Source organism: Elephantulus edwardii, unplaced genomic scaffold, assembly GCF_000299155.1.
Source record: "Elephantulus edwardii isolate Elephantulus edwardi_28Jun2011 unplaced genomic scaffold, EleEdw1.0 scaffold00163, whole genome shotgun sequence".
NCBI classification, from domain to species: Eukaryota; Metazoa; Chordata; class Mammalia; order Macroscelidea; family Macroscelididae; genus Elephantulus; species Elephantulus edwardii.
The window spans coordinates 7,605,177-7,632,304 of record NW_006399913.1 but is presented as its reverse complement, the minus strand read 5'-3'; the positions used below and the strand labels follow the sequence as shown (position 1 = coordinate 7,632,304).

The 27,128-nt window shown below is 39.4% G+C and overlaps 1 protein-coding gene across 6 annotated transcripts in view; it reads right to left on the bottom strand.

Annotated features, from left to right (window-relative positions):
* Nucleotides 1–27,128, bottom strand: part of DLG2 (discs, large homolog 2 (Drosophila)) — a 1,891,340-nt gene that overhangs the window by 90,182 nt on the left and 1,774,030 nt on the right. For all 6 annotated transcript variants that reach the window (XM_006895272.1, XM_006895270.1, XM_006895271.1 and 3 more), the window contains one exon: nucleotides 3,484–3,660. In XM_006895272.1, the coding sequence (XP_006895334.1) occupies nucleotides 3,484–3,660 (177 nt within the window). The remainder of the gene's footprint in view (nucleotides 1–3,483; nucleotides 3,661–27,128) is intronic.

Below are 27,128 nucleotides of genomic sequence, written 5' to 3'. Positions count from 1 at the left end.
AAGTCTGGACTATACAAATTTTACGTGTTTGTGGCCCCATCAAGGGATTGGCTAGTTTGCTAGTAATATAAATAAATAGCCTTTTTTGGGGGTGGGTGGGTGGGTTAAGAACATGCAAATAAGATGTATAGAATGCTAATGTAAAGATTGGTCAGTTTCGCCATCACATCAGGCTTAAATTGAGCATGTTCAGAGACCAAAAATGAATCTCACTACTTTCTGGAAAGAAACAGCGAGCCTAGCACATCCTTTGAGCTAGAGGTTCCTGTGAGATGAAGCGAGACTGAGACTAGATGGCTTGAGAGGCAGCAGTGGCAGAGGCCAAGGATTTGTGTGAAACAGAGCTGAATGAGATCTGCCATCCCACAGAACCACAGCTGAGCCTGTATTCTGGCCTAATCTTACTTTCAAAGTTGGAGACGGGAGACATATAACTGGGAGAACTAACAGAGCTTTGTAACTTTGGCTCAAAGTTGACCCTTAAGACCAGAGAGGCCTACCGGAAAGTAGACCTGTGAAAACGTTATCCTGCATGCTTCTAACCCAAACTGTTGTTGATTGCCGTCAAATTGTGCATGACTTTTAGTGACTCTATGAACAAAAGGCCTGAAGCCTTTCTATAACTATTGTTCTTTATCAAAGTTCATAGAGTTTCCAGAGGCATGTTGTTTAGGAAGTGGATGCCACTTCTGCTTCCAAAACCTAAACTATAACTTATTAATTAACAAATAAACTTTATATTCTTGACTATGGTCTGTGAATTCTGTGTGGTCACTGCAATGAATTATCAACCCCAAAGGTAGTGAAGTGAGAGATGTGAGGGAAGGGATGACTGAGGTTAGAATTGACAGAAGGAGGTGCAGGAGCATGAAGGCATGTCTGTCCCCACAGGGATTGGTTTGGCATTGTTCATGTTCTTCTTTTTTTTTAGTACTAGTTTATTTACAGAATTTGAATACACTGTTTTTGAGACTAGATTATTCCAGTTTCCCTCATCTCCCCACCCATAAAATTTTACAACTCCATGATTAATCACCCACTCCTGCACATCCTCAACCCTCTGCTTCTACCTTCCCCCACCTCCCTTGGATCCCTATACTCATTCTACAATAATGGTTTTATACAATATTTATCCTTGTGAGACTGAGTTAGTTCACTCAGCATAATGCTCTCTAGTCCCTTCCAAGTTAGGTAATAATTTACAAAATCATTGCTCCTGTGAGCTGCATGTTCTTGATGGAGGTTTTTACCCCCTTGTGTAGTTAATGGAGGTCAGACCCTGTTACTCCTGTATCAGATACACTCTTTTTACACTATTAAAACCCTTCATGAAATAAAACTGAAATAAGTATCAATATTGGAATCAAAGCACTAAGCTTCTCTTAAAGGCCAGCTGTACTAAGGTTAAGATGGTTTCCATCCAAAATGGGACAGAGACCAACAGCTACCTCAGTAGTGATGGTAAGTAGATGGAAAATTATCTTGGGAAGAAGAACTGAGAATGTTTCTTAGGGAGGATAATTATGTGTCATTGGGCAAGTGAATGACTATTGACAAAAATTAGAAGTAGTCACGGAATCTCAGGCTTGCAAAGAACCTGAAATGATATACTTCAGCCCTCTCATCCAAACTTGAATCAGTTTCACAATGTTTTCTGTCAAGGCATTTTTCAATCGTTAGGATCATATGAGGGAATATGTAAACAAATACAGATTTCCAGGACCTATTCAGGTTGGACTGGACCAGAATCTTAGGAAGGCATGTTTGTAAAGAGAACTGGTAGACAGAAGTATATAAAAGTTTTTATAATGTTCTCTTTCTGTGACAACTATTGCTCCTGCCCACAATTTCTTCAGGTTGTCTAGACGGTCTCTAAGCAGCTCTGAGTATTAAAAGGATTTCTTTAAAATGACCTGAAATCTATTCTTCCATAGCTTTCCTTCTACAATCCTGTTTTTATCCTTGGAACAGCATTCGCCATAATCGCTCCATCTAGAGGATAGCTCCTCAGACAGCTTTGATGATTTAAATTAAAGCCAACCAAATTCATATTGTTTTGATAGAAATGGAAATGGAGAACCACTGAATATAAAAAAATGGCCCTGAGAGCCACTGCTTTGAATACTTAACCTTTCAGTAAACACTACAAGTCATTGCATAAAGCCAGGATTCTCTTACAATGCAATGTTAGGCAATTACCCAGAAGCCCAGTTCTTTACGTTTGAAGATATTCAAGGAAAAAGAGAAATAGTCTATCTGCAGATAGGAGATGGAGAGGCAAAGAGACTTGAGAGAAGACCCAGAAGTGCAACCGTTTCATCCTGATGCCTGCTCACTAAAGGTAAACGAGGAGTAATTTGCCTGCACTCACCCCTTGCTCACCCAAGTGCAGGGTCCATTCTTTGCTGGGGTGCCTCACAGAGTTACTCTTGGGTATAATTCATGTATCTTGTCTATGATTTTTACCAGCTAACTAACTATATCACTTTGTGATATTCAACACGTGAATATCCAACTTTGCATAAGACCATTTCTGGGGCGCTTTGGATTTCTGGATCTGATGTTACTATAAGGGTCCTTTGAGGAACTTGCAGCTCAAGAGTAGATGGTGACTATTTTAAATAAGCATGATACCGGACTTTGATTTCATGCCACATCTATTTTCCATTGGATAGACAGAAAATTTCTACTTCTTGCTGTCAAAAAAGACATTTGTGGAAGAAAAACTCCTCTCTAGCAGTGGTTATTAGAAACTGCTAGGGCAAATGAAGGAGTTCGCTCTTCTAAAACATTTGCCTGCTTCTTAAAAGCAGATTGAAGGCATGCTCAAAGAAGAAAGCATAGGACAGTTCTGACTCAGAGAAGGCATGGCGGGAACAAAAAATCTTAAATGGAAGCTGGAGCTGAGGATTGAGGAGAGGAATAGGAGTAAAGAAGTTAGTGTTTCAGTGAAAAAAAGCAACTGCAGATAGTCTTTGTATCACCTAAGAATCTTGACAGTGCATAGTCCAAGCATCTGATTTGGGATAAGGATTTTCTTTTTCATTTGGAAGTATTCCACAGCAAGATTAGAAAACAATCTGTCTGGCTTTCACAAATTATAAAATTCTCTTGAAAACTATTACATATCTAGAACAAGCCCTCTGAGTTTCTAAATCTGTATAGGAACAGATCAACTCAGTCAAACATGTATTGGACATATGGATACTTGTAAAAGGTCTGTGAAGGAAGTTTGAGCAGATTCTCTGCCCCTGCTCCATCTTCTCAAAGCCATTAAATTTGGTAAAATCCTAATATGAAGAGAGTTAAGAGTTTTAAATTTTTTTCATCTGTCACCACTGACAATTTTCTCATGGATTGACTGTCTCACTTAAATAGTTCTTTCATTGACAGTTTTCCCACTTATACCACCCCTACCCATCAGCTCCACTTCCCGGGTAACAGAAAAGCTAATATCCCGAAATACCCGAAAAGCATTCTTACCTCCTTTTGCTGGGGATGACTCCCATCTCCTCACTGTCGCCCTCCAGGGTGACTCGCCTGGCTTGCCACCATTCATCATCCGAGGCGTTGATGACATGGAGAATGTCTCCATATTTAAAGCTAAGTCCTTGACTTGGCAGCCCACTGTCCTTGCTCTTGTCATAGTCAAACATGGCTCTGGAGAAAATGACAGAAAAGCACACTGTTAGGAATCTCTGGTGGCTCACATCTAGAACTCACAGTTTTGAATTTTCCCTGAGAACCCACCATCTACTTGACAACAATTTCCTGGATGATGACCTAGATTATGGTAAGCAAGCAAACTGCACTGGTCAGATGCTGAGGCTGACATTTGCCTCACCTTGGTGGTTTCTATGGTAGCCTATAGCACCCTAAGGATAGGGGACTTCTTTTTTTGAAGACCATTAGTTGTTAAAAAGTAATTAATAATACAAGATGCCAAAAGCACTTTAGTCTCGAAAGGAGATCTTTTTAACCCTCCTAATGCAAGCAGATTAAAATGCCACAAGAAAAAGAAGAGAAACATGGAAATTTTTCTGAAATGGACTATTTTTGTCTGAAAGAAATCTCACATGTGTCAAACTATTTCTTTCCCTTATAATCAGGAAAAATGATTTCAATTCTGATGTTTCAAATTAGGGCACATGACCCTTTCATTCACTGGAGAATTGGGCTGACACTGAAATTTGACAGAAGTAACTAATAACAAGTGCTTAAAATGGAACAAATGAAAGCCTGCTTAAGTACATATGTGTACATTGATGAAAGGATGCATGTCTCTTTTGTGCTTCCACAAAATGCTGATTCTGCCACATCATTGCACATAGCATACTGAATTGTGTCTTCCACCATGGAGCATTTGCTGACCTTTTGCTAAGCTTAAATAATATACATGTGCAGTGGGGAATGGGAATTGAAAGCATAATTAAAATGATGAGCAAGACCTTGGTAACCAGATTTTACCTTAAGGAGCTGACAGTTTGTGTCAAGCCATATATTGTCCATTCTCTCCCCTATCCCCCTGTCACAGCAATCATCACCACCCCCCCATATGATTTTTCCAGAAAGTCATTTCACCACCTCCCTATTTCTTCCCCTCTGATTCTACTCTAAGAATTTTCTTGCCACGTAACCACTCTGCATACAAAACTAGTCGAATCTGGGAAACAATTTTTTAAAAATCAGTCAGAACCATGTGTGATTATTTCCTTTCTTCTTTTTTTCTTCCCAATGAAAGAAATGTCATATCTGCTGTCATGACAACCAAATAGAGCCGAAGACAGCATCTAGAGCTCTCCGATTCTGGAGGAAAAGTGAAATAATTTACAACACAACCTTTTCCATTAACTCTGTGCTCAAGTCACAAAATTGGGGAGCCATTCTTCTGGAGTGAATAATTTCCAGGTCCATTATATGTATCTTCCCAACCAAAGGTTCAAACAAAGCCCCCACCAGGAAGAAGGGCATACAAGCTCAGAGGAACCACTCCTGTCACTTCTCTGGATGTAAGAAGCCACAGAAATTAGTTACATTCACTTTACGATGGTAGACTGTGACTAAAACCACAGCATCTTTGAGGGAAGGAAGCACTAGTGGGTTAGTGCCAAGGAGCTGTGCAGTCAACCCAACGACATGCAGTTTAAGTTCACCAGCTGCTCTGTGGGAGAAAGATGAGCAATCTCCTCCCACTCAAATTACTGCCTCTGAAAACCTGCTGGTCAGGTATAAGTTGGTTTTGACTCCACAGTACATATAACCAACAAGTTCTCTGAGGTATGCCTGTATCTATCTATCTATCTATCTATCTATCTATCTATCTATCTATCTATCTATCTATCTATCTATCATCTGTCTATCTAATCTATATCACACAGCTGATGGCAGGTGTAACATAACAGAGTGCAGTATAGTAAGAATATAGAATCCTGACCCTGTTAACTCTTGCTAGCTGTTTAGCTAATTATGTAGGTAAACTACTCAACCTCTCTTAGGCTTCATTTTCTTCCTGTGTAATGGTGATGATACTGATCACACTGTGGATAATACTACCTTCACCTTGGAATTGTTATAACAATTAAGTGTTACATAAGGTAATATACACAAAGCATAGTCCCTGACACATCAACTGTGACCATCTCTGACTTGAAGACAGTTGTTATTATCTTCTTCCCTTTTTGTCTTAAGTGGATACTTATAAAAATGCATTCTACAAAAACCACTCTGAATAAAAGAGGTAAGATAACAGGCCTGAGACTAATCTTCTAGCCAGTAGTCAAGTGCTTTTCTGTTTGTGCCACTTTAAGACTCCATGCTAGTCACAATGGTAGCCGTTACTTATACTCTTAATTATTGTTGTTGTTAGGTGCCATTGAGTAGAGATGTTGACTCTTACTAACTCTGTGAACAACAGCTCAAAATCAATTATGCCCTATCCTGCACCATACAGTCTTATGCTCTTTGCCAACACCACAATTAAAATATTCTTCTTTAGTCTTCCTTATTCATCATCCAGCTTCCACATGCAAAAGAAGTAATTTCTTGGATCTGGTGTACCTTAGTCTTAACATGACATCCTTGCTCTTTTGTACTTTAAAGAGATCTTTGGTAGTAGATTGCTCAATGCAATATGTCTTTTAATTTCTTGACTTCTGGTATTACAGATGTTGATTGTGGATCCTAAAACTTTGTACTTATTGTCTAGTTTAACCTCAAAACAACCCTAAAGTTAAAATTGGGATGATCCTTTTAATAGATTCAGGAAAGAGGCTTGGAAAATTAAATAATCTGTTCCAGGTCACATATGTATGTGGTAGACACTAATTATAAACTCAGGTCCTTCTGACTTCAAAATCCACATTCCTGGCTCTTTAAAAAATTTTTTTATTTTATTAATTTTTTTGTGTGTGTACTGTCAAATCATCTCTGACTGGTACAGGAGGAAATTGCCCCCCTTTTCCAGGAGAGCATCTGGTGGATTTGAATTGTGCACCTTTGGGATTGCAGTGTTGCTTCTTGAAACTAGGCCACCAGAGCTCCCTGGCTCTTTTTTTTTTTTTTTAATACTGTTTAATTTCCTAGGCTATTGAAGTCTAGCCATATTAACTGTTTAGTAGTAGCAACCTGCACTGCTAATCCTCCCTTAAGCTTTAATTAATAACATCCTCCACAAAGTCCTGAAGCATCTTTATCATTCATCTCTTGTGTCAATATTTCTTACTCTAAAAGTCTAGCTGGGTTTCAGACTTCACCCAGGTATAAGATTCAGGCTTTTCTTACATACGTCATGCTGGGAAAGTAGGCAGAGAGGCCATCAGGAAAGCTGACAGTGGTTAGGAAAGTGGGCCCTAGAGTCAGACTGCCTGTCGCTTGTAGTGTTTTATGATGTGACCTGGAGCAAGTCATTTAACGCTTTCCTTACTAGTAAAATTGCCATAATACAGCACAAGTTATCTGAAAGTGTTATGGAAAGGATCAAATGAAGCCATACTTGTAAGTATTGCAAGCCCTATCCTGATAAATCAGAATTGACAAGATGGCAAGAGGATTTGGGGTTTACATTACAGCTGAAAAAACAATATTGGCTTTGAATCATGAACTTCATTTCTCTCAAAGACCTCCTTGCCTTCAAGCCAGAATGAACTCATAACTGGCTGTTAAGCAGGTTTCTGAGCTGTAAATTGCACAGAAGGAGATGATGGATCATTCTTCTGCAGAGTATCTGACAGATTTGAACCACCAGAGAGGTGTGGCTTCTGGATTAGCAACATAACACCCCATTGGCTATGCCACTAGAATGTCCTTTCTTGCTTCTAGCTTGACCAAATGTCAATGGCCTTCTAAAGCTCCTCATCTCTCAAGGCTAAATATCTCTATTTGGAAGGGGAGGGGGGATTCAAAACTGTTCCCTAGAGTCCTCTCCTGGTGTGGCAACCATTCTACTATGTTCCATCTATTTTCAACAAATTCTGAGGGGAAGTGTCACAGCCCAAGGTGTCCCACTAGGTGTCCTCCGGAAGAGCTCAGCTCGGGAGGAATTCTTTCTGTGAGCACTATTCATCTTGGACAATCTGCCCCCACTAGGATTACACTGATTCAAACTTGTCAGGTCCCTGAAAGCCGAACAGCTGACACATTTCAGCAGCTTCTGGCTCTTCTGGATATTAATGGAGCCTCACGTCTGGGGAAAAAATTGCCACTGTGCCCCCATCATGCAAGTTAAAAAGCGATAAGCTGTTTTTAATTTGCTTTATGTGTTAATTCATCACAGCAACTTTTATAAAATGCCATTAAGACTCACACTTTCCACCTAGGGTGCTTTTAACAAGTCCATTAGACAAGTGGAATTAGATGCAAATAACACAACTGACTCTCCCATCCCTCCTGTGTCTCTTGCATTTCAATGTGTGGTGGCCTCTTGCCAAGTGGGGAAATCTACAATGTAGCAGCAGCCAATCATCCTCTGTTATGCAATCTGGCTGTGAGAAACTTTATTGAAACACTGCTTACTGGGTGCCTAGCATTGTACTAAGCACTCTTAAGTGCATGGTGTCACTCAGTTTACTGACTCTGAAGAGAGATTTATGTTTAAGTCCTAGTCCTGCCATTCCTGGCTGTGGATTTTTAGGCATATTGCTTAACCCCTTTAGTCTACTCCTTCATGTATGAAATGCAGACTATGATGGCATTGTCAGGAAAGGTTCTGTGAAGATAAAATGGAATGACACATGCAAAGTACATAACAGAAAATGAATTCTGCTTTATTATTTGCTACAATATAATCTTGCCATGCATGCATTCCACATCTCACAAAGGAAATGAGATTCAAATAGCTAAAAAAGAAAAAGAAAATAAACTCAAAATTGGTGTGTGTGTGTGTGTGTGTGATTCAAAAGTTTTTGCCCCTGACCCTACACATTCAGCTTGGGATTTCTGATATTTTTCTAGTTTGCATTTTATGTTGGTCTTCTTCTCAAGCATCCCATGATTTGAGGATCACGTTTATAAGACATGAAGGACTAGACTGCAGGAAAGAGGCCCGAGGAGTTTATTAAAAGCAGATTTTCTCATGCAGTACTCAATACAGCTTTGCACTGCAATATATCAGCCATTTGCAACAGATTTTATAATGCAGACTCAGCATGCACAGCACGTTCAGTGTCACACCAGCCATCAAACAATGAGGCAGGACTCAAATCTGCTTGCTTCTGAGACCCTCAGACTTTCTGCTATACCAAACTGTGTTCACAAGCTCAGTTTTCACCAGTCAGCACTTTCCAACCAAGGAAACTCACACTTTGTATCTGAGTTTATATTGTAGTATTAGTTAACACTTGTAGAACTAAGGAGAGAAAACTAATGTTTTCTGCTTTGGTCAGAGGATATGGTTTTGGTTCTGTTACTGTAAAAGGAACATATTATTATTCTGAATGAATTAACTCAGACTTATAAGGACAAATACTACATAAGAACATTATTGTAGAAGTGGAAAGATAACTAGTAAAATGTGTATGAGGATCCAAGGTGGGGAGTGCTGGAGCAAAGAGGTGAGGTTGAGCGGCGGGGAAATAATAGGGTGCCACAATTTAATGGGTGGAAGGTGGTGTGGGTAAAGAAAAAGGGAAAGATCTGACAGGGATCTGGAAAGACAGAGCAATGGTGGGCATAGTTCATTGGAAATTGATTTTATAAAACATAATGAATGGGAATGATAGTATGAAACAATGTGAATGAAGGATAGTATAAAACACAATGTATATGAACTTTATAAGCAAATCAATATAAAAAATTTTTAAAAAACCATAAAGGAACATGCTAGGCTGGTAAAGAGAAGGTGATGAAGGTGGGGAGAGTTCCAGGACAGTGTCACTAAGGACAAGGAAATTTAATTGATGTGCCATATGGTTATGGAGGATTTGGAAGGCAGAATAATACTCCCTCATTTTCTGTCCCTTATTTCCCAGAACTTGTGAATATGTGACTTTATATGACAAAATAAATTAGATAGATTACCTTGGACTACATGGGATTAAAGAGAAAAGTTAGAATAGTATGTTCTGCCTTCTACTGCAACATAAGAAGGACTCACCAGCTATTGCTAGATTTAAATACGAGAGGATAGGAATATGTTACAGCAGCAAGGGAAAACTAGAATCTGAATGATTTCATAGAGGGCAGGAGCCACCTGTTTGATGATCCTGTTAAAAATTTCTTTGTAAAAACAAATACTCAGCAACAATCACCTATGAGTGCCTGCCACTGATCAGACTATGTGCATAGTAAATCAACCGGTGCCACAGGTTAGTGTTAGTGTTCAACTACTAACCTAAATGTTGGCAGCTTGAACCTAGCCAGGGGTACTGCCAAAGAAAGCCTTCGTGAGTCACTTTCATAAAGATCACCATCCAGGAAAGTCTATGGAGCACTGCTCCCTTGTATCTGGAATCACTGTAAGTCAGACACCATAAATCAGAATCAATTTGACAGTAATGAACTTATTTGTTTTATATGCAAAGTATTTTTGTTTTGCATAATTGCCTCTTATTGGAACCATGCAAATATCTTGGTATCTGGATATAATTCTTTCTACTTTATTCACTAGTTATTCCTCAGGAGAAGGTTGGGCAGGCAATCTCCTCCATGTGATTTAGCACCTCTGGAAACCTGCTGGAGGGTCAGCTAGCTGAGACAGTTCCAACGTGATGGTACACAGCCACAACAGCATACAAAATTGAAGCTTACCTTTCTTACATGTATTTGTTATTGTTGTTAAGTACCAGCAAGTCAGCCCCACTCACAGCAAACCTATGGTCAACAGAACAAACCATTACCTGATCCTGTACCATCCTCACAATTGCTACTGTGTTTAAATCTCTCACGGAAGCCACTATGTCAGTCCATCTCATTGAAGGCCTTCTTTTTAGACGACTTTGTACTATGTAGGGCACTCTGGTGGCAAAGTCTATAGGGAGATGTGCTGTTAAACCCAAAGGAGTCATTTCTCTGGCAGTTCAAATCTACCAGGAGCTCTGAGGGGGAAAAATAGCCAAGTTCCTCTGGCGTCATTTACAGCCTCAGAAACCCTGTGGAGGGTGGGCTACGAAGCGGTCTGGCTCCACAGCAACGAGCTGTGTGTCTAACTTTACAGAGCCTGGTGTCTTTCTCTAGGGGCTGGCTCCTTCTGATAACATGCCCAAAGTATATGAGGTGAAGTCCATCAGCCTTGTTTTTAAGGAGCATTCTGGCTGCATTTTGTCTAAACCAGATTTATTTGTTCCATTGGCAGTCCATGTGTTAAATATTCTTCTCAACATCACAGTTTTAAAGACCCTGTGAGGTTACTATTATACCAACTTTTGGACGAGGAAGCTATGACACAGAAATAGTCACTTTTCCTTTCTCTAAAGTTGTAAAACACTACTTGTGGGAAGTCCCAGTCTTGAATGGGAATATGTCACAACTCTTCTAATGGGGCCAGATGCTCCTAAAGGTCAGAAGATCCTACTTCCAGACTCAGCATGCAGTCTTTGCAGATGCATTTATAAGCGAATAAGCGAACCAGAAAATGCTTTCCCTCTGCACGGAGAACTTTAGGCTGGAAAGGCTCTTGTTCTCATGGCAACTTCAAGGATCAACAAATTGAGTGCTTTCACTGACCTGGTTCTCACCTTTCTAAGGAACAAGAGAAAGAAGAAAAATAGCAGAAGTGTAAATCTGCTTTCTGTCCCATCCCACTATGTCTCGTTTGACAAGAGTTTCCTATTGTTCAGGTAAGTGGACTGTAAACTTCAGAGTGGAGGATTATACATTCAAACTATTCCACTTCTTTTAACTGAGTACCCTTCATAAGTCAGCACAGCTATTTCAACTTGCTGCTGTTGTTGTTGTGTGCTGTGGAGTCAGAACCAACTCACTGCAGGGAAGGAGAGTGCCCATCCTTGTCCTGTGGAGCAGCTGGTGGATTTGAACTATGTGCCTTTGGGACTGCAGTGTAGCTTCTTATAACTAGGCCTCTAAGATCCCCCTAATGTTCAAATACAAGCTCACTGCTGTTGTCAATTCCATTCAAGGCAACCTTTATCAGATTTCCAAGGCAATCATAATTGGAGCAATCTACCAAACCCTTACTCTGTGGAGTGGTGGTGGACTCAAACCATTGACCTTCTGGTTAGCAGCCTAACACATAATGCAATATGTCACTAGGGCTTCAGTTTATGTATAAATGGGTAACCATCCCTATATCTCAGCCTATAAGGATGACAGGAAACAAATTGCATAGTAACTGGCAACCAGTAGTCTTCTTACTTTATCTATTCTCTATTCCAAGATAAGTCCAACATTATTTCTATGTATAGTAGAAGGAAAATACATGACATTTGAAAATGAAATATAGATAAGTTTGTGGTAAGATTTTGCAAATGTTTTCCCAGTTGAGTGAATTGAGGAATGCTGCTGGATTAGGACCAGAGAGATCCGAATTTTTTGCTCTTAAAGAAAACAACAACATAATTTTCCAAGTCTGTTTTTGAAAAGCATTTGTTCACTCTTCTGATGAGTAAATAAGTGTTTCAGATACAGGAAAGTCAGTCTAGAAGGGCTAAGAACCCTGGACGATATTAGTACAGCAGAGATAGAAGGAATTTTTTTTTTTTGGCTTCAACATAACTTCACCGCATGTTAAGTTACATAACCTCCTTGGATTCAGCTTCTTGTTTATTTTGTTTTCAGCATTATACACACCGAGAGAGATGTATACCCAAATAGTTTTGTGTTTGCATTTTTTTTGTTTGTTTTAAAAATACAACCTCAAAACTTTCTCAGGTATATTTCAGTTGTCTTATTCTATGCCTTTAATTTGTAAGTTGTTTTGAATGGGAAGATGGAATAACTTGGCATGAAGTTGACATTAATATGTGTGTTCTAGGTAGAACACATTTAGTGTTAAAAGAGAATCGCTTGACTCTGTATCATCTTCTGTAACAATCCTGGGACTCCTCCCTTCCTCCTTCCCCACACCCTCACAGGGAATTATGTGTCCTTTCCGTATAGTAGTGTAGAAGCTTAAGTGCTGGACTGTTACTCACCAAGCTGGCAGTTTGAATCCATTAGACATTCTGTGGGAGAATAAGGAAGCAGTCTCCTGTCATTAACATTCACAGGCTTATAGATTTAGAAGGTCCTCAGGAGACAGAATTGTATTGATAATTCTGGGTCTGGTTTTGGATCCCCATATACTACTAAACCACTCCACATTGAGATTTAATGCATTAAGGTTTTTAAGTTTTGCAAATTCGAATTTGTATAAGCAGGGTGGCGGTAAATCTGCTTTCTGTCCCGTCCCACTGTACCTCGCTTGGAAGGGGTGTGTTCTGTTTTTCATATCGTTAAGGTAAGTTGCTGTCAACTTCAGAGTGGAGGAACACACACTGAAGCCAGACCACCTCTTTTAACTGTTCCTAGATGACATACACCACCACCACCACCACCACCACCACCACCACCACCCACCACAACAGCTTGGAGGGGGTGTATTCTGCATTTCATATTGTTAATGTAAGTGGCACGTGCTATGGTATCCCATGAGCTATGCCATTTAATCATCAATAATCTTAAAAGGCAGACACCGTACTCTTCACAGGCACTCTTCTCATCCCATTAAACTGTTTCCCCTTGTTAGAAAGAGCTGGAGAACATGTCACCTTTCATTGTACCCAAGGAATCAGGCAGTCACTGTCATGGTGAGAGATGTGACTAATTGGGTACCAACCAGCCCGGGTGTCCATGCAGCTGTGGGATTTTGATTATAATCAGAGAAGAAACACCACTCTAGGGACCAGCACGCTGTCTCCCCCTCTGGATCTCCCAGTGCTTCTGATTCCCTGGGGACACAGTGAGAGCAGGTTTTACATGTCCTGTCCTGCCTGTTGATCATTTCAGGCAACTCATCATCAGAATCTCCTGGGACCAGGGCCCACTCCAGCTTACATTCTCTCTCAGGGTGTCTCAGCAGCCTGTCAGACCAGTTTACACTTCAGCGCCAACTGACAGGTCCCCCGCATATGGAAGGAGAGGCAAATCTGAACTTGCCCAACGGCTGCGCTTGCTGGACCACAACAAATAGTACTTTTGGTTTCATTGCTGGGTGGAACGATGAAGATTAATTATCTTGAAATAATTGCCTTCCCCTCTCTTTCCCCAGCCCAGTGTTATTAGCTGGCCACTCAAAGATAAATATGAGATTTAAGAACATGGCTGGGATCAACAGTTCATGTTTCATGACATTTCCACAAGTATTTATTTTCTGTGTGTGTCTCAGGCAATTGTATCTCATTAATCGAGATGTTTTATAGATGCTGACACAGCCTCTTCAGTAGCCTTTTATCTTTGATCTGGGCTAAAAATGTAGATGACACTTTGGTCTTTACTTTTCAGGATCTTATTGTCACTAAGTTTGCAGTGTAGAGAAAGAAAACACATTGCTGCAGGAATTCCAATCTGATGAGGCAAGATGATCACTTGAACATTTACATTTGTTTATGGAAGGCACATAAAAATAGCATGAGATCAGGCTGTTCTGGGTTCAGAAATTGACTTGGCTACTTAAAAGCTGTGCAATTTTTTTTTTTAAATTTTAATGAACATTTATAGAGATTTGGATTTTTCATTCATTCATTGTTGCACTTTTTTCTTTACCCCCCACGCCCAGTTCTCTCCTCTCTTTGAAAAGCAACAGATAAACTTCTTGGTTGGTACACAATCCTCCCGACCCTGACCCTGACCCAACCCCTCCCTCCCCCCAATGCACTCCACTATGCAACCTTAATTCTGGATTCTTGTCATAATAATAATGTGCTATCATATATCGCTTTTAAACTGTTCTCTCCCTCATCTGTTTCAATTCAGTATACATAATCTATCCAGTTTTTCTCAGTCTTACCCCAACTCTGATGTCAGTCACTTTCTACAACAGCGGCACCATGCAGTATTTGTCCTTTTGTGCCTGAGATATTTTACTCAGCATAATGTCCTCCAGGGTCACCCATTTTGAATAATATTGCATGAGTTTCTTGTTTTTCAATGCAGCATAGTATTCCATTGTGTGAACAAACCACAGCTTCTCTATCCATTTGTTTGTTGATGGGCACTTAGGTTGTTTCCAACTCCTAGCTATTGTGAACAAAACTGCGATGAACATAGATGTGCATATACTTGGATGTCAGTTATGGTCTATTTAGGGTATATTCCCAGTAGTGGAAATGCTGGGTCAAATGGTATCTCTATTTGTAACTCTTGAAGAGAGCGCCATACCACCTTTCACAGTGGTTGCACCATTTTACACTCCCACCAACAGTCAATAAGGGTTCCAGTTTCTCCACAACCTCACCAGCATTTGTTGCTTGTTGTTCTGTTAATTTTTGCTTGTCTTACTGGGGTGAGATGATATCTCATAGTTGTTTTGATTTGCATCTCTCTTGAAGCTAGGGATTTTGAACATTTCTTCATGTGTTTGTTGGCCATCTGAATGTCTTCTTTTGTGAAGTGTCTGTTCATATCCTGTGTCCATTTTTTCAATTGGATTATTCACCTTTATCTTGCTGTGGTTCTCAAGTATTTTATAAATTCTACATATAAAAACTGTGCAATTTTTAATAGATTATATCTCTGTATCTCAGTTTCTGAATGTGCAAAACTAAGGGGAAGAATTCCAGTCCAACGGACCCTCTAAAAGAACCCTGGTGACATAATTGTTAAGATCTCAGCTACTAACTGAAAGGTGGGTGTTAAGAATCCAGCCAGCTGCTCTGTGGGAGAAACACCTGGCGATCTGTGTTCATAAAGGTCACAGCCAAGAAGTCCTGATGGGGCAGTTCTGCTTTGTTAGACGGGGTCCTTAAGAGTTCCATTAACCCAACAACAGAGATTTTAGAACCCAACAGGTGCTCAATACATGTAAACTGAGCCGGAAACCGAAAGCAGTTTCCTTTAAAAGCCCATCCCACCCTCTCCCCTGGTCCTAGTGTTGATCTCATTGGAACCACACACAAAGCAAACCTACCTTCTTTTAAAAAAATGTTTTCAGTGTTTACTGCCTGACAAATCACCATGTGATGGGGAAGTTGAATGTCCATAACCTCCTGATTATATGAAGAATGAGAGGAAACAATTTGATGTGACTGACCCAAGTACTTACTATGACCATAAGGTCATTCCGAGTCAGGAATGAAATTCGGAGACTCCAAAGTCTCTGAATGACAGATAATTTCAGCTCCCCTTAATGTAAGCATGGGTTTTTATTTATGATTTATTCAGAAAGCTGGGAAAAGACAGTAGCAAGGTTAGGTTCTGAGGGGAATTAAACACTGTTTACCTTAAAATCACAATATGTTCAAGATTATTATTATATCATCTACTAATTATGGGCAGGACATTGAGATTGTTAACACTTCAGCTTGCTTAGCTCCTTAATCAACACTCTTGGTACCAGCAGCCAGGAAATAAAAAGACAAATTACACTGGGAAAATCTGCTGTCAGGGATCTGTCCAGAGTATTAAAGAGCAACAGTGTCAGTCTAGAGACTAAATTGCACCTGATCCAAGCCATGGTTTTCACAATTAGTTGTTATGCATCAGAGAGTTGAAAATGACTAAGTATGATAGAAGAATTGAAGCCTCTGAGTTGTGGTGCTAGAGAAGGGTGTTGAATATATCATAGACTGCTAAGAGAACAAACGGGTTTGTCCTGGAAAGGATGAAAGTAGGCCACTTCTTGAAGGGAAAGATTTTGATGTTCCATTCTCACATACTTAGGGCATGTTGCCAGGAGGGACTAGTCCTTGGAGAAGGACATCATGCTTAGAAGGGTGGGGGACCACACAAGAAAGTAAGGCCCCAAGTGAGATGGATTGACTCAGTGACTAATGTAATAAAGGTAGGTGTGTTGGGGACAATAAAAAAAAAGCTCACAAAAGAGCAGGGTTCAGAGTTGTTGTACATAGGGTCACTATGAGTCTCAAGTGACTCAACTGCACATAACAACAACAACAAAGAAGATGTTGTGGTTCCTTACTCATCAAAGTTAAATCTTGAGTTGAAAATCTAACTTAACTTTCACACGTGGAAATGAGGCCAAATGCATTTGAATATTTTTGTATGCCATCAATTCAGAACTGACTCACAGACGACCCTCCAGTGGATTTATAGTGGCTATAAGTCACAGTGGTGGAAATTGTCCATTTTTCTCCCACAGAGCACCAGTAGTTTACAATTCCTCAAATGTTTACTATGAGCCAGTTCTGTCATTTGCTGAGGACCTAGATGTATACAGGAGTTTTGCTTTCTGTCCTTTCAAAACATAATATTTTTTTAGAATATAGACTAGAAGTATAGTCATCTAGTTAAACACTTATGAATTAATTGAAAAAATACTTGTCCAAGGACTCTGAATGACAACTGAAAAAAAATTCCTCTTTTCATGGAACTTATATCCCAATGAGAGAGCTGAAAATACAACAAACCTAACAAACATGCAACTGGTGAAATTGGAGTTTATAGCTGTCATGGGGAAAAGTTAAAAAGAGAAGACTAGTGAAGATCAGGGTTATGATATAGCATAAGGTTGTGATAGCGATGAAGATTGGATTTTTAAGTGAGGTGGTTAATCCTGGACTCACTGTGAAAGAAACATCTGAGACAAGATTTGGTAAAGATGAGGGAGTTGGTCATGAAGATATTGGAGGAAATAATACCAAATAGAGAACAGCTAATTATTAAAGTCCTAAAGACAGTTTTACATTAGTGTGAAAGATAAAGTGCTAGAAATGAGTGTTAGGCAGACAATATACAAGAGGAAGGACATCTGCCCCAGTAAGGTGCTCAAGAAGGAGCTGATGATGGAGGAAAAGATTATCCCACATCTATTAGCTGAGACGTGGAAGCACATGCACCCTCTCCATTTCACCCAACTCCATGGCCTTATACTTCAGACATTCTCCTCAAGGGAGTCCCTTCTATAATAAGAACCATCTCAACATCCCTCATGGTTCAGCCTCCCCCTCTCAAATTCTTTCCTTCTCAAGGAAGCTTTGGTAGTCTACTGGGTAAGAAGCTATGGTGCAATCCCAAAGGCACGGGGTTCAAATCTACCAGCTTTGTGGTATAAGACTGGGTGATCTCTTCCTGTGTGATCTGCTGAAAACCCACTGGAGGGTCAGCAATGGGTTGGTTCTTATTCGAGGGCACACAAAGACCACCTTGGGCTGAAAGTACAGATATAAGCCAAGTCACAGGATACCATCTCTTCCCTCAGAAATATTCTACCTCAACTTAACAAAGAGTTGACAGGATATTTTGGCTGAAATTTTCTTTTAAATAAAAATATTGGTTGGAAATAAAGAAACAAACATAAACCCATTCTGAAAATTATATTCTTTGAACTGCACCACTTTGAAGCCTCTGGCAATCCACTGGACTCTATTCAGAGAAGATGATCTTGTATATGGCCCCAATTTTGCATTTTGAAGGCTGTTTTATTACTGGTGTGTTTATCATCCTTCCAAGGCTTCAGGAGAGCAAGAGTAGAGGCACACTGTTGTCTTTCTCCCTCATATGCACAGCAATTGGTAAGGAGAAGGAGGCACTCACAAAACTAGACTAAGTTAAGACTGAAGTAAAATTTAGAAACCAAGTACATGACCTTGGGAAAATGACTTCATATCTTTTGGTTTCCTGAAGTTACTTCATGAGTAAAATATTTTTTCTCATCAATTTTAAGTTGTACCCTTTTAATCTTAATATCCTTGAAATAAACATGTATCTTATCAGCAGTACCATCTTGTAATTTAGTTGCTAGCACTTTTCCTTTCTTAGCCATACTTATGATGTAGCCTAGAAGTGATGACAATATAGATTCAGTGAACCATGGTAGGAAATCTCTCATACCTGGTGGGAGAATGGAGAATGAATGAGTCATGGATGAACAGCTTTGTTAGCACCTGGGACAAAGTAAACACTACACACACACACACACACACTCACTCACTTCACTTCGTGACATGGTTGGATTTTAGAGATCAGGTTGTTATGTGAATATTAGAATTCTGCAAAAAATGGAATGATTCCGTCATTACAGAACTGCCAAGCCATTAAGAGTTATAGCCTAGCCACGCTGACACATAACTTTAACCATCACAGCCAGACTTCCTTTCAGCTTGCCCCTTGGTGTTTATTACTACCAGATGTATGTCATTAATGCCCCAAATAGTCTAATAGTAGATTTACCCCTTCCACTAGTGTAAATGTGAAATGTTAGATAATGAGATAACTGAGAGTCACTAGGTTACCGCATCATTCTCTTCTAGTAGACCTTTTTAACCTCTGCAGTATTTTCTGCTCAAAGACTATTGAAAAGTGCTGACAGGATGAATGCTATGCGGCAGCCTGACTTGTTCAGGAAAAGTTCTGTTCAGCAGTTTTGCTTAATTGAATGAAATGCCTGTAGAAGATGTTCTTAGCTTTTGCCAGTAGTTCAGAAATTTAGGAATAGAAGCAGAATCAAGGATATAGGTGTTCATAGCTCTAGTGGGCTTTTTTAAATGGATATTATTCATATTTTAAATCAATAGTGTAATATTTTAACTTTAGTTCTGAAGTTTTCATTATCTACATCTCATTGAGATGTCAGTTTGAGGATTAAGTTGTGTCTGATTCAGGCCAGGCATCTTAGTTCTCAAACTGAAATCATTGCTGCTCAATAATTTGGAGAGGTCTCAGCAGATTTAGTGTAATCTGTCTCCTAATTTCTTTACTGTTGGTAGCCAGGATCCAAGTAAGATGAAGTTGTTGATAATTTTAATCTTTTTCTCCATCTATCATGATGTTACTTATCTGTCCAGTGGTAACAATCTTTGTCTTCTTGACATTGAGATACAATCCTAATTGAAGGCTGTATTCTTTGAACTTCTGCAACAAGTACTTCAAGTTCTTCTCACTTTCAGCAAGCAAGGTAGTGCTATCTGCATAACTCAGATTATTGACAAGTGTTCCTTAAATCCTGATGCTGCATTCTTCTTAACAGAGTCTAGTTTCTCAAATAATTTGCTCAGCATATAGTCTGAATAGGCATATAGAAAGGACATGACCCTAACACACACCATTCTTAATTTTAATCCATGTAGTGTTTGTTTCCTTACTTAGTTCACAAAACAGTCTTTTGGTCTAGTTATAAGTTTTACATGAGCACAACCAAGTGCTCTGGGATTCTTCTCAATGTCAGCCACAACTTGTCATGATCCATACAGTCAAATACCTTTGCATAGTCAATAAAGTATAAATAGACATTTTTCTGGTATTCTTTACTTTCATAAAGGACACATCTGATATCAACAATTATATCTCTGGTGCCATGACCTCTTTGTACTGTTCTAGCCATTTTTGAATGATCTTTAGGAGGATTTTGCTTACATGTGATATAAATGATATTGTTGGATAGATTCCACATTGTGTTGGATCACCTTTCTTGGGAATAGGAACAAATATGGACCTCTTTAAATCTGTTGGTTGGACAATTTTCCTCCAAATTTCCTGGCATAGAATGGTGAGCGCATCCAGGGATGCGCCAGTTAGCTGAAACTGTCGATTGGTATCCCATTGATTCCTGGGGCCTTATTTTTTGCCAACGCCTTCAGTGTAGCTTCAGCTTCTTCCTTCATTATCATTGGCTTTTGCTCATACGTTACTTACTGAATTTTTTTTAGTATCAGTCAATTCTTTGTGGTACAGTGATTTTGGGTAGTCCCTTAATCTTTTTTGATGCTTCCTATGACCATTCAACATATTGCCCATAGCATCTTTCAATATTGTGATTTGAGGCGTAAGTTTGATTTTCAGTTCTCTCAGCTTGAGAAATCGCAGTGTGAATTATCCACTTTATATTCTCCAATTCCAGTTCTCTGCACATTACATTATACTTTGCTTTGTCTCCTCAAGCTGCTCTTTGAAATCTTCTGCTTAGCCTTTTAACTTCATGTTTTCTCTTTGTTTTGGCTTCTCAATGCTCTAGCGCAATTTTCCGAGTCTCTTCTGACATCCATTTCAGGTTTGTTTGTTTGTTTTTTTATTTTCCTCTGTCTTTGTAATGACCTTTTACTCCCTTCATGGATGATATCCTTGATGCCATCCACAATTCATCTGGAGTTTGATCATTGGTGTCTAATGCTTCAAACCTATACTTAAGATGATTTTGAAATTCAGGTGGAAAAATAGCTCTTGCCTAATACACATTGTTGGGATTAAATGAAGTAACATATATAACTCCTATAGCATGGTATCTGGTGCATAGATACATGCAAACCTGTTTAGAATAAGCAATGCAGGCAATAAAAAAACCCTCTCAACTTTTGTGAGGTATGATTTAGCCACACTTTGCATTTACATTATTATAGACCTATTTAACATTTACCTAGTCCTACTAAATAGAAGTACTAGTGGTTTCTTATTGGCACAAAATGTTGCAGGCCTAGGAGTGACTTGGGTCTTATCCATTTCCCAGTCCCTCCAACCACATGAAGCATCACAAATGCTGATTTTATTCCATTTGGTACCATGGTCAGACAGTCTTACATAGATGTATTATACCAATCAATGTAGTACAACTTTAGTACCTGAGAACATCTTTCATTGTTTAAGTTATATTCACTGGATATCCATTATGGAGCAGGCAGCATGTTATGTTAAGCTTGTTGCTGTTAAGTTGATCCTGACTCACAATGACCTACAAGAAATAAGACCTGACCTATAGCATTTCTATGGCTATTATCTTCATCGAAGTAGATTGTCACATCTTTCTTCTGCGGTACAGTGGGTGGGTTTTGAACTACCCACTTTTCTATCAGCAACTGAATGACATGATACAACCAAGGCTTTTCTGTGGCTGCACTGGTGAACAAGAAAGACAAAGTCTCTGCATTGATGGAGTGTAGAGGGGAGACGGCCTCTGAAGATATAATTACCAGTATGATGCATTTGGAATACCGGTAAATGTGGTTACCACTATACCACCAGGGCTCGTTTAAAAGAACCCTGTTGTTGAGTACCATGGAATCAGAACTGACCCGTAGCTGAAGCTCCAGGGAGTTGTCAGAAACTGAAATTGCACAGGAGGGGATTGCCCATCCTTCTTGGACAGAGCAGTGGGGGGATTCAAACTGTGTGCCCTATGGATTGCAGCGTAGGCCATCAGAGCTCCTTCTAGAGCTCCTTAAATCAGATAACAAAAATGTCACTCTATTACATTTTATATTTTAATAGGTACTATTTTAAAATAATTCTTTAAAATAGAGCAAATCACCTCTTATTTTATGTTATGAAACCTCCAAACTCGCCTCCAAGTCTATTTACCTCGAAGATGGAAGCCTGATGGAAATTCACCTTTGGGCATTTTTTTTATAATTTAGAAAGCCTCTTTAAATAACTAGAGTACCCCAGGGTACCCAATACTTTGATTTCAGAAACTGCAGGATAAGATTGTGATTAGATCTCAAAAGGCGTAAACACAGCCACTGACCGGAAATTTGATTCAACAGAAATTTACCAAGTCTGCTTTGGAGGAGAAAAAGCTCTACCCCCACCCCCCGCCCCACCCCATTCACAAAGGTTGACAAGCAGAAGATATTTTCTTGATCAAAGAGAAATCTTTTTGCTCCAAGATGTTACATTAATCGAGAATAAGAGAAGGCTCTCAGAAGGAAGATATTGGCAGATCCAGTGAAGTGTATGTATGGACTGAGAACAGGTTGTCAGGAGGAGAATTATTTCTTATAATGAGAAGAAGAAAGAATGAGACATTTACTTGGTACTGGTTTTTTTTTCTCCCCTCCCCCTTTTTTTTTTGTATGTTAGGAAAAGACAGACTTTGGTAAAGAACAATGGCAAAACCAGCCTGACGATGGTCAATTAGCTCTGATGACAAAATTATAAAACAAACCTCAAACCAATTGCCATCCAATTAGAATTGCCTCAAAGTTCCATTGGGTTTCTGAGTGTGTGAATTGCGTGGAAGGAGATCACGTATCAAGAAAGAGTGAAAGTAACAGAGTGACACTAGGGTTCACCGAATAGCATCCATTAGAAAGTAAATAGAGATGATGCTGGGACTGTCTGGTTGAGGAACCAAAGATGAAGTCCACACAAACTGCCTGAGTGACCCTCAGAGAGTGGTGATTTGAGGCATCAAGCTCATCCTTCAGTTCTAACCATCAGCCCATAATGTGCAGACATGCCTGCTCTCTCTCCTCTCACAGTCCCAATTTCAGGATTATGGCAGTTGTTTGAGGACCACTTTGGAACGTGCTACCTGTTCCTTACTTGTCCTCTGTCTCTTCTCGCCTGGATCTCCCTATGCATTAAATGCACCATAAACCAAACCCAACCCAATCAAACCAACAACAAAACACAATTTTTGCCCTTGAGTTGATTCTAACTCATAATGACCCTACAGGAGAGAGCAGTAGTGCTTTCTACCTACCATCAAATACTGTGCTCACTATTAGAGTAATACATGATCATGATAGTTTCTTTATCCTCATATACAATGTAAACCTCTTAGGCATGAGAGTCCTCATCCAAACTAATAGATTCTATTCAGCCTGTTAAATACAACAGAAAAAGAATGTACAATCTCTAGGGAAAGCAAGGCCCATCCACTATGTGATTAATAAGACACTGTCCCATAGCTATCCACCCTTTCTGGACTAGCCAAACTGCTTTGCATAGAACTAGATACTAAGCAGAGAGCAAAAGGAAATGTTTATTAACCCAAGCTCTGGGTGATAAATTTTTACAGTTGGCATTTCAACTGCCTTTAGAAACACGCTGTCCTCTCTGATGTTAGCAGGGGTATATTTGCTTCAAGTTGCAGAGAAATATTACTTCTCTAAGCTTTGCATCACAGCCATATATTTCAGCCAGCATACTTCCTGTCTTGATTCAAAGGTTAGAGCTGATGGATAACTGAAACCTGAAAACAAGCTTATGCAGCTCAGAGGTGTTTCATCATTGAGTTTTTAGACATAACCGTGGATGACAGTGGAATAATTATGCATGCTGAGTGCTTGATTCCTATCACATTTTCCAGAAATAAAGCAAGTGTCAGGTTTTAAAGAAATGTCCTACAGACAGGTAATTTTGGGGTACAGGGAGAGGATTTCCCATTTTATGGATGAGAGAATGTCCTAAGGGAGCCAACATGTTGTGAAGCTAATCAAGGTAGACTACTTGGCAAGGAAACAGCTTATTGCCTAGGACAGATATAGATAAATTCTGGCAGGAAAGAATATTCACAGGAGTCCCTTTTCAATTTCATTTAATCAGTTAGAGAAGACAAAGTTACTGAGTCAACCTAGGAAAGATATCTGATCTATAAAATAGGAACAGGAATATATATTTGAGTGAAGTAATTTATCTGATGATCCACAGTGATCTGGGCTTTTGTGCTGTTTTGTTGGGGTCACATAGTTCGTGATTTCTTCAGATTGACTCTCATGGTACTTCCTTCCTTTGTTCAAGAGCTTTCATGGGACACAGGGTATGCATCCCCGCTGTTCTTTATCTGCCTCTCTCTATTACTCTCTCTCTCAACTTTAGTTATTTTAAGAAGCTTTTACATTTAATAAGTCTTTTGGTGGCTTTAACTAATTTTCAATAGTGGATTTTTGTTTGTCTGGGTTTTATTGTGTTGCTTCTTATATTAGTCTTTTTCAAGATTGGACATGAAAATTCAAGTTAGGTTGTTTTTTGTGGGTTTTTTTGTTTTTGTTTTTGTTTGGGTTTTTTTTTTCTCCCAGGCAAGGATGCCTTGGTCTATCTATTGTCTGCTTATATGAATTTCAAGTGAAGGAGGAAAGGAGTTATGGAGGCCTCTCACTGGTAGCTATAATGAGTAGCTACCTTATATAACTTGCTATTCAAAAACAGTGTGAATGAGCCCAGGGATGGGACTGGGGGTGGATTGTAGTGCTAAATGTATTAATTAGGCTGATAATGGAAAGATCAGCAGTCTGATTCATCAGTCATTCTGTGGGAGAAAAATGGACAATCACCTCTTTAAAAGATTTAGTTGTAGAAACTAGATGGAACTGACTAAACAGCACTGGAATTGCCTCTTTGTTTTACAAATAAAGGGAGAAAATGAGATTCAAAGACAGTAAGTAATCTGAACATAATTATTTCCTTAGCTTCAGGAGATGGGTGACCAATTAAAGCTTCTACTTTTATCTCCATACCTTTTCAATTTATGTGCAGTCATCTGGGAAGCTGGGCTCTATGAGAAGGAATGTGGGGTCAGGATTGGAGGTAGACTCATCAACAACAATTATGCAGATGACATAATCTTGCTTGCTGAAACTGAGGAGAATCTGAAGCACTTGTTGCAGAAGGTCAAGGACTGCAGCCTTCAATATGGATTGAAACTCAACATCAAGATAACAAAAATTCTCACCATTGGGCCAACTGGCAACATCATGATAGACAGTGAAGAGATTGAGATTTTAAACAGCTTTGTTTGCTTGGCTCCATAATCAACACTTTCGGTACCAACAGCCAAGAAATCAAGACAAATTGCATTGGGAAAGTCTGCTGCCAGGGACCCAGGGACCTCTCCAGAGTATTGAAGAGCAGTGATGTCAGTCTGGAGACCAAGATGTGTCTGATTCAGGCATGGTATTCACAATTACTTGCTATGTGTCAGAAAGCTGGACAGTGACTAGGGATGATAGAAGGAGAATTGATGCCTTTGATCTGTGGTACTGCAGAAGACTACTGAATATACCACCAACTGCCAGGATAACAAACAGATTCAACCTAGGGAGGGTGAAACCAGACTGCTCCTTGGAGGCAAGGACTTTGACGCTTCATCTGACATACTTTGAGAATCAAGGAGGGACCTATCCTTGGAGAGGGACATCATGCTTGAGAGAGTGGAGGGACAGTGCAAGAGAGAAATATCCTTGATGAGATGTACTGATTCAGTGACTGGGGTAATGTGGGTACTAGTGTCCAGAGATAATTACGTTGGCCAGGATAGAGCAAGGTTCAGGGCTATTGTACACAGGGTCACTATGAGTCGCAAGTGACTCAATGGCACATGACAACAACAACATCCATACATGTAAGAATTGACCACCAACTTCATGCAACAAAGGGAATGTAGAGTTATTGTACTGAAAAGAACTGATATTCAACCATTTCAGGAGGTAACATATGGTAATGTTAAGGAACTAATGGTATTAAAAGAAGAATTTCACGCTGCACTGAAGGTATTACCAAGCTCCAGGAATTAACAGGATATCAAACTAACAACATCAAGCAACAACAAAATAACAACAACAACAACAACAACTCAACAAAAACAGTCAGTGCCGGAAGAATTCACTCATCTATGCCAATAGATTTTTAAGACTTGGCCAACTGGAAGAGATCCATATTCTATTCCAAAGAAAGGTAATCAAACAAAACGTGATTCTGTTCCATCCTCACAATCTCCACTGAGCTTAAGCCCATTGTTGCAGTTACTAAATTAGTCCATCTTCCTGAGGGTCTTTCTTTCACTAACCTTCTACTTTTCAAGTATTTTGTCTTTCTCTAAGGAATGGAACCTCCTGGCAACATGTCCAAAGTATGTGAGATGTATTTTACCACCCTTTACATTCAGGTGTATCCTGGTTGCACTTCCTCTCAGACAGATGCATTTGTCTCTTTGGCAGTCTCCAGCATAATTTAATGGCATTAACCTATCTTTGGTCTTCTTTATTCACTGTTCAACTTTAAGAAGCATATGAAGGAATTAAAAATACCACAAACTGGCTGCAGTGCATTTTACTCTGACATCCTTGCTCTTCAGTAGTTCAAAGACATCCTTGAGAGCAAATTTGCTCAGTATGATACACTGGTTTCCGGACTGCTGCTACCATGAATGTTGACTGTGGATCTAAGTAAAATGAAACCCTTGACAGCTGCAATCCATCATGATGTTGCTTATTGGTTCAGTTTTGAGGATTTTTGTCTTCTTTATGTCGAAATATAATCATACTAAAGTGTGCATGGAGTTTTTCAACTTCTTCAGTAAGTATTTCAAGTCCACCTCACTTTCAAGTAGGCAAGTTTGTACATCAAAATGGCTTGATGTTGGCAAGAAATGCCACCTGCATATAATGCAGGTTGTTGATGAGCCTCCTCCAATCCTAATGCAATATTCTTCTTCATATAGTCAGCATCTCAGGTTATTTGCTGAGCATGCATACTGAATAGCTGTCATGAAAGAAGAAAAGCTTGATGCATACTTTTTCTGATTTTAAACCATGAAGTATCCCTTTTCTCTGTTTGAATGGCTGCTTGTTGGTTCATGTACATGTGCTGCGTGAGTACAGTTGAGGGTTCTGGGTTTCTCATTCTTTTCAGTGTGACCTATAATTTATTATGATCCACACAGCTGAATGCTTTTGATTGAGTATTCAGTTATACAGAAAATACAGATCAAGATTCCAAGAGTTGATAAGACATCAAAGTCAAGCAGCTAAGTAACTGAATAAGCAAATAGTCAAAACTGACAATCTCTGGCATCTTATACTTGGCCAACT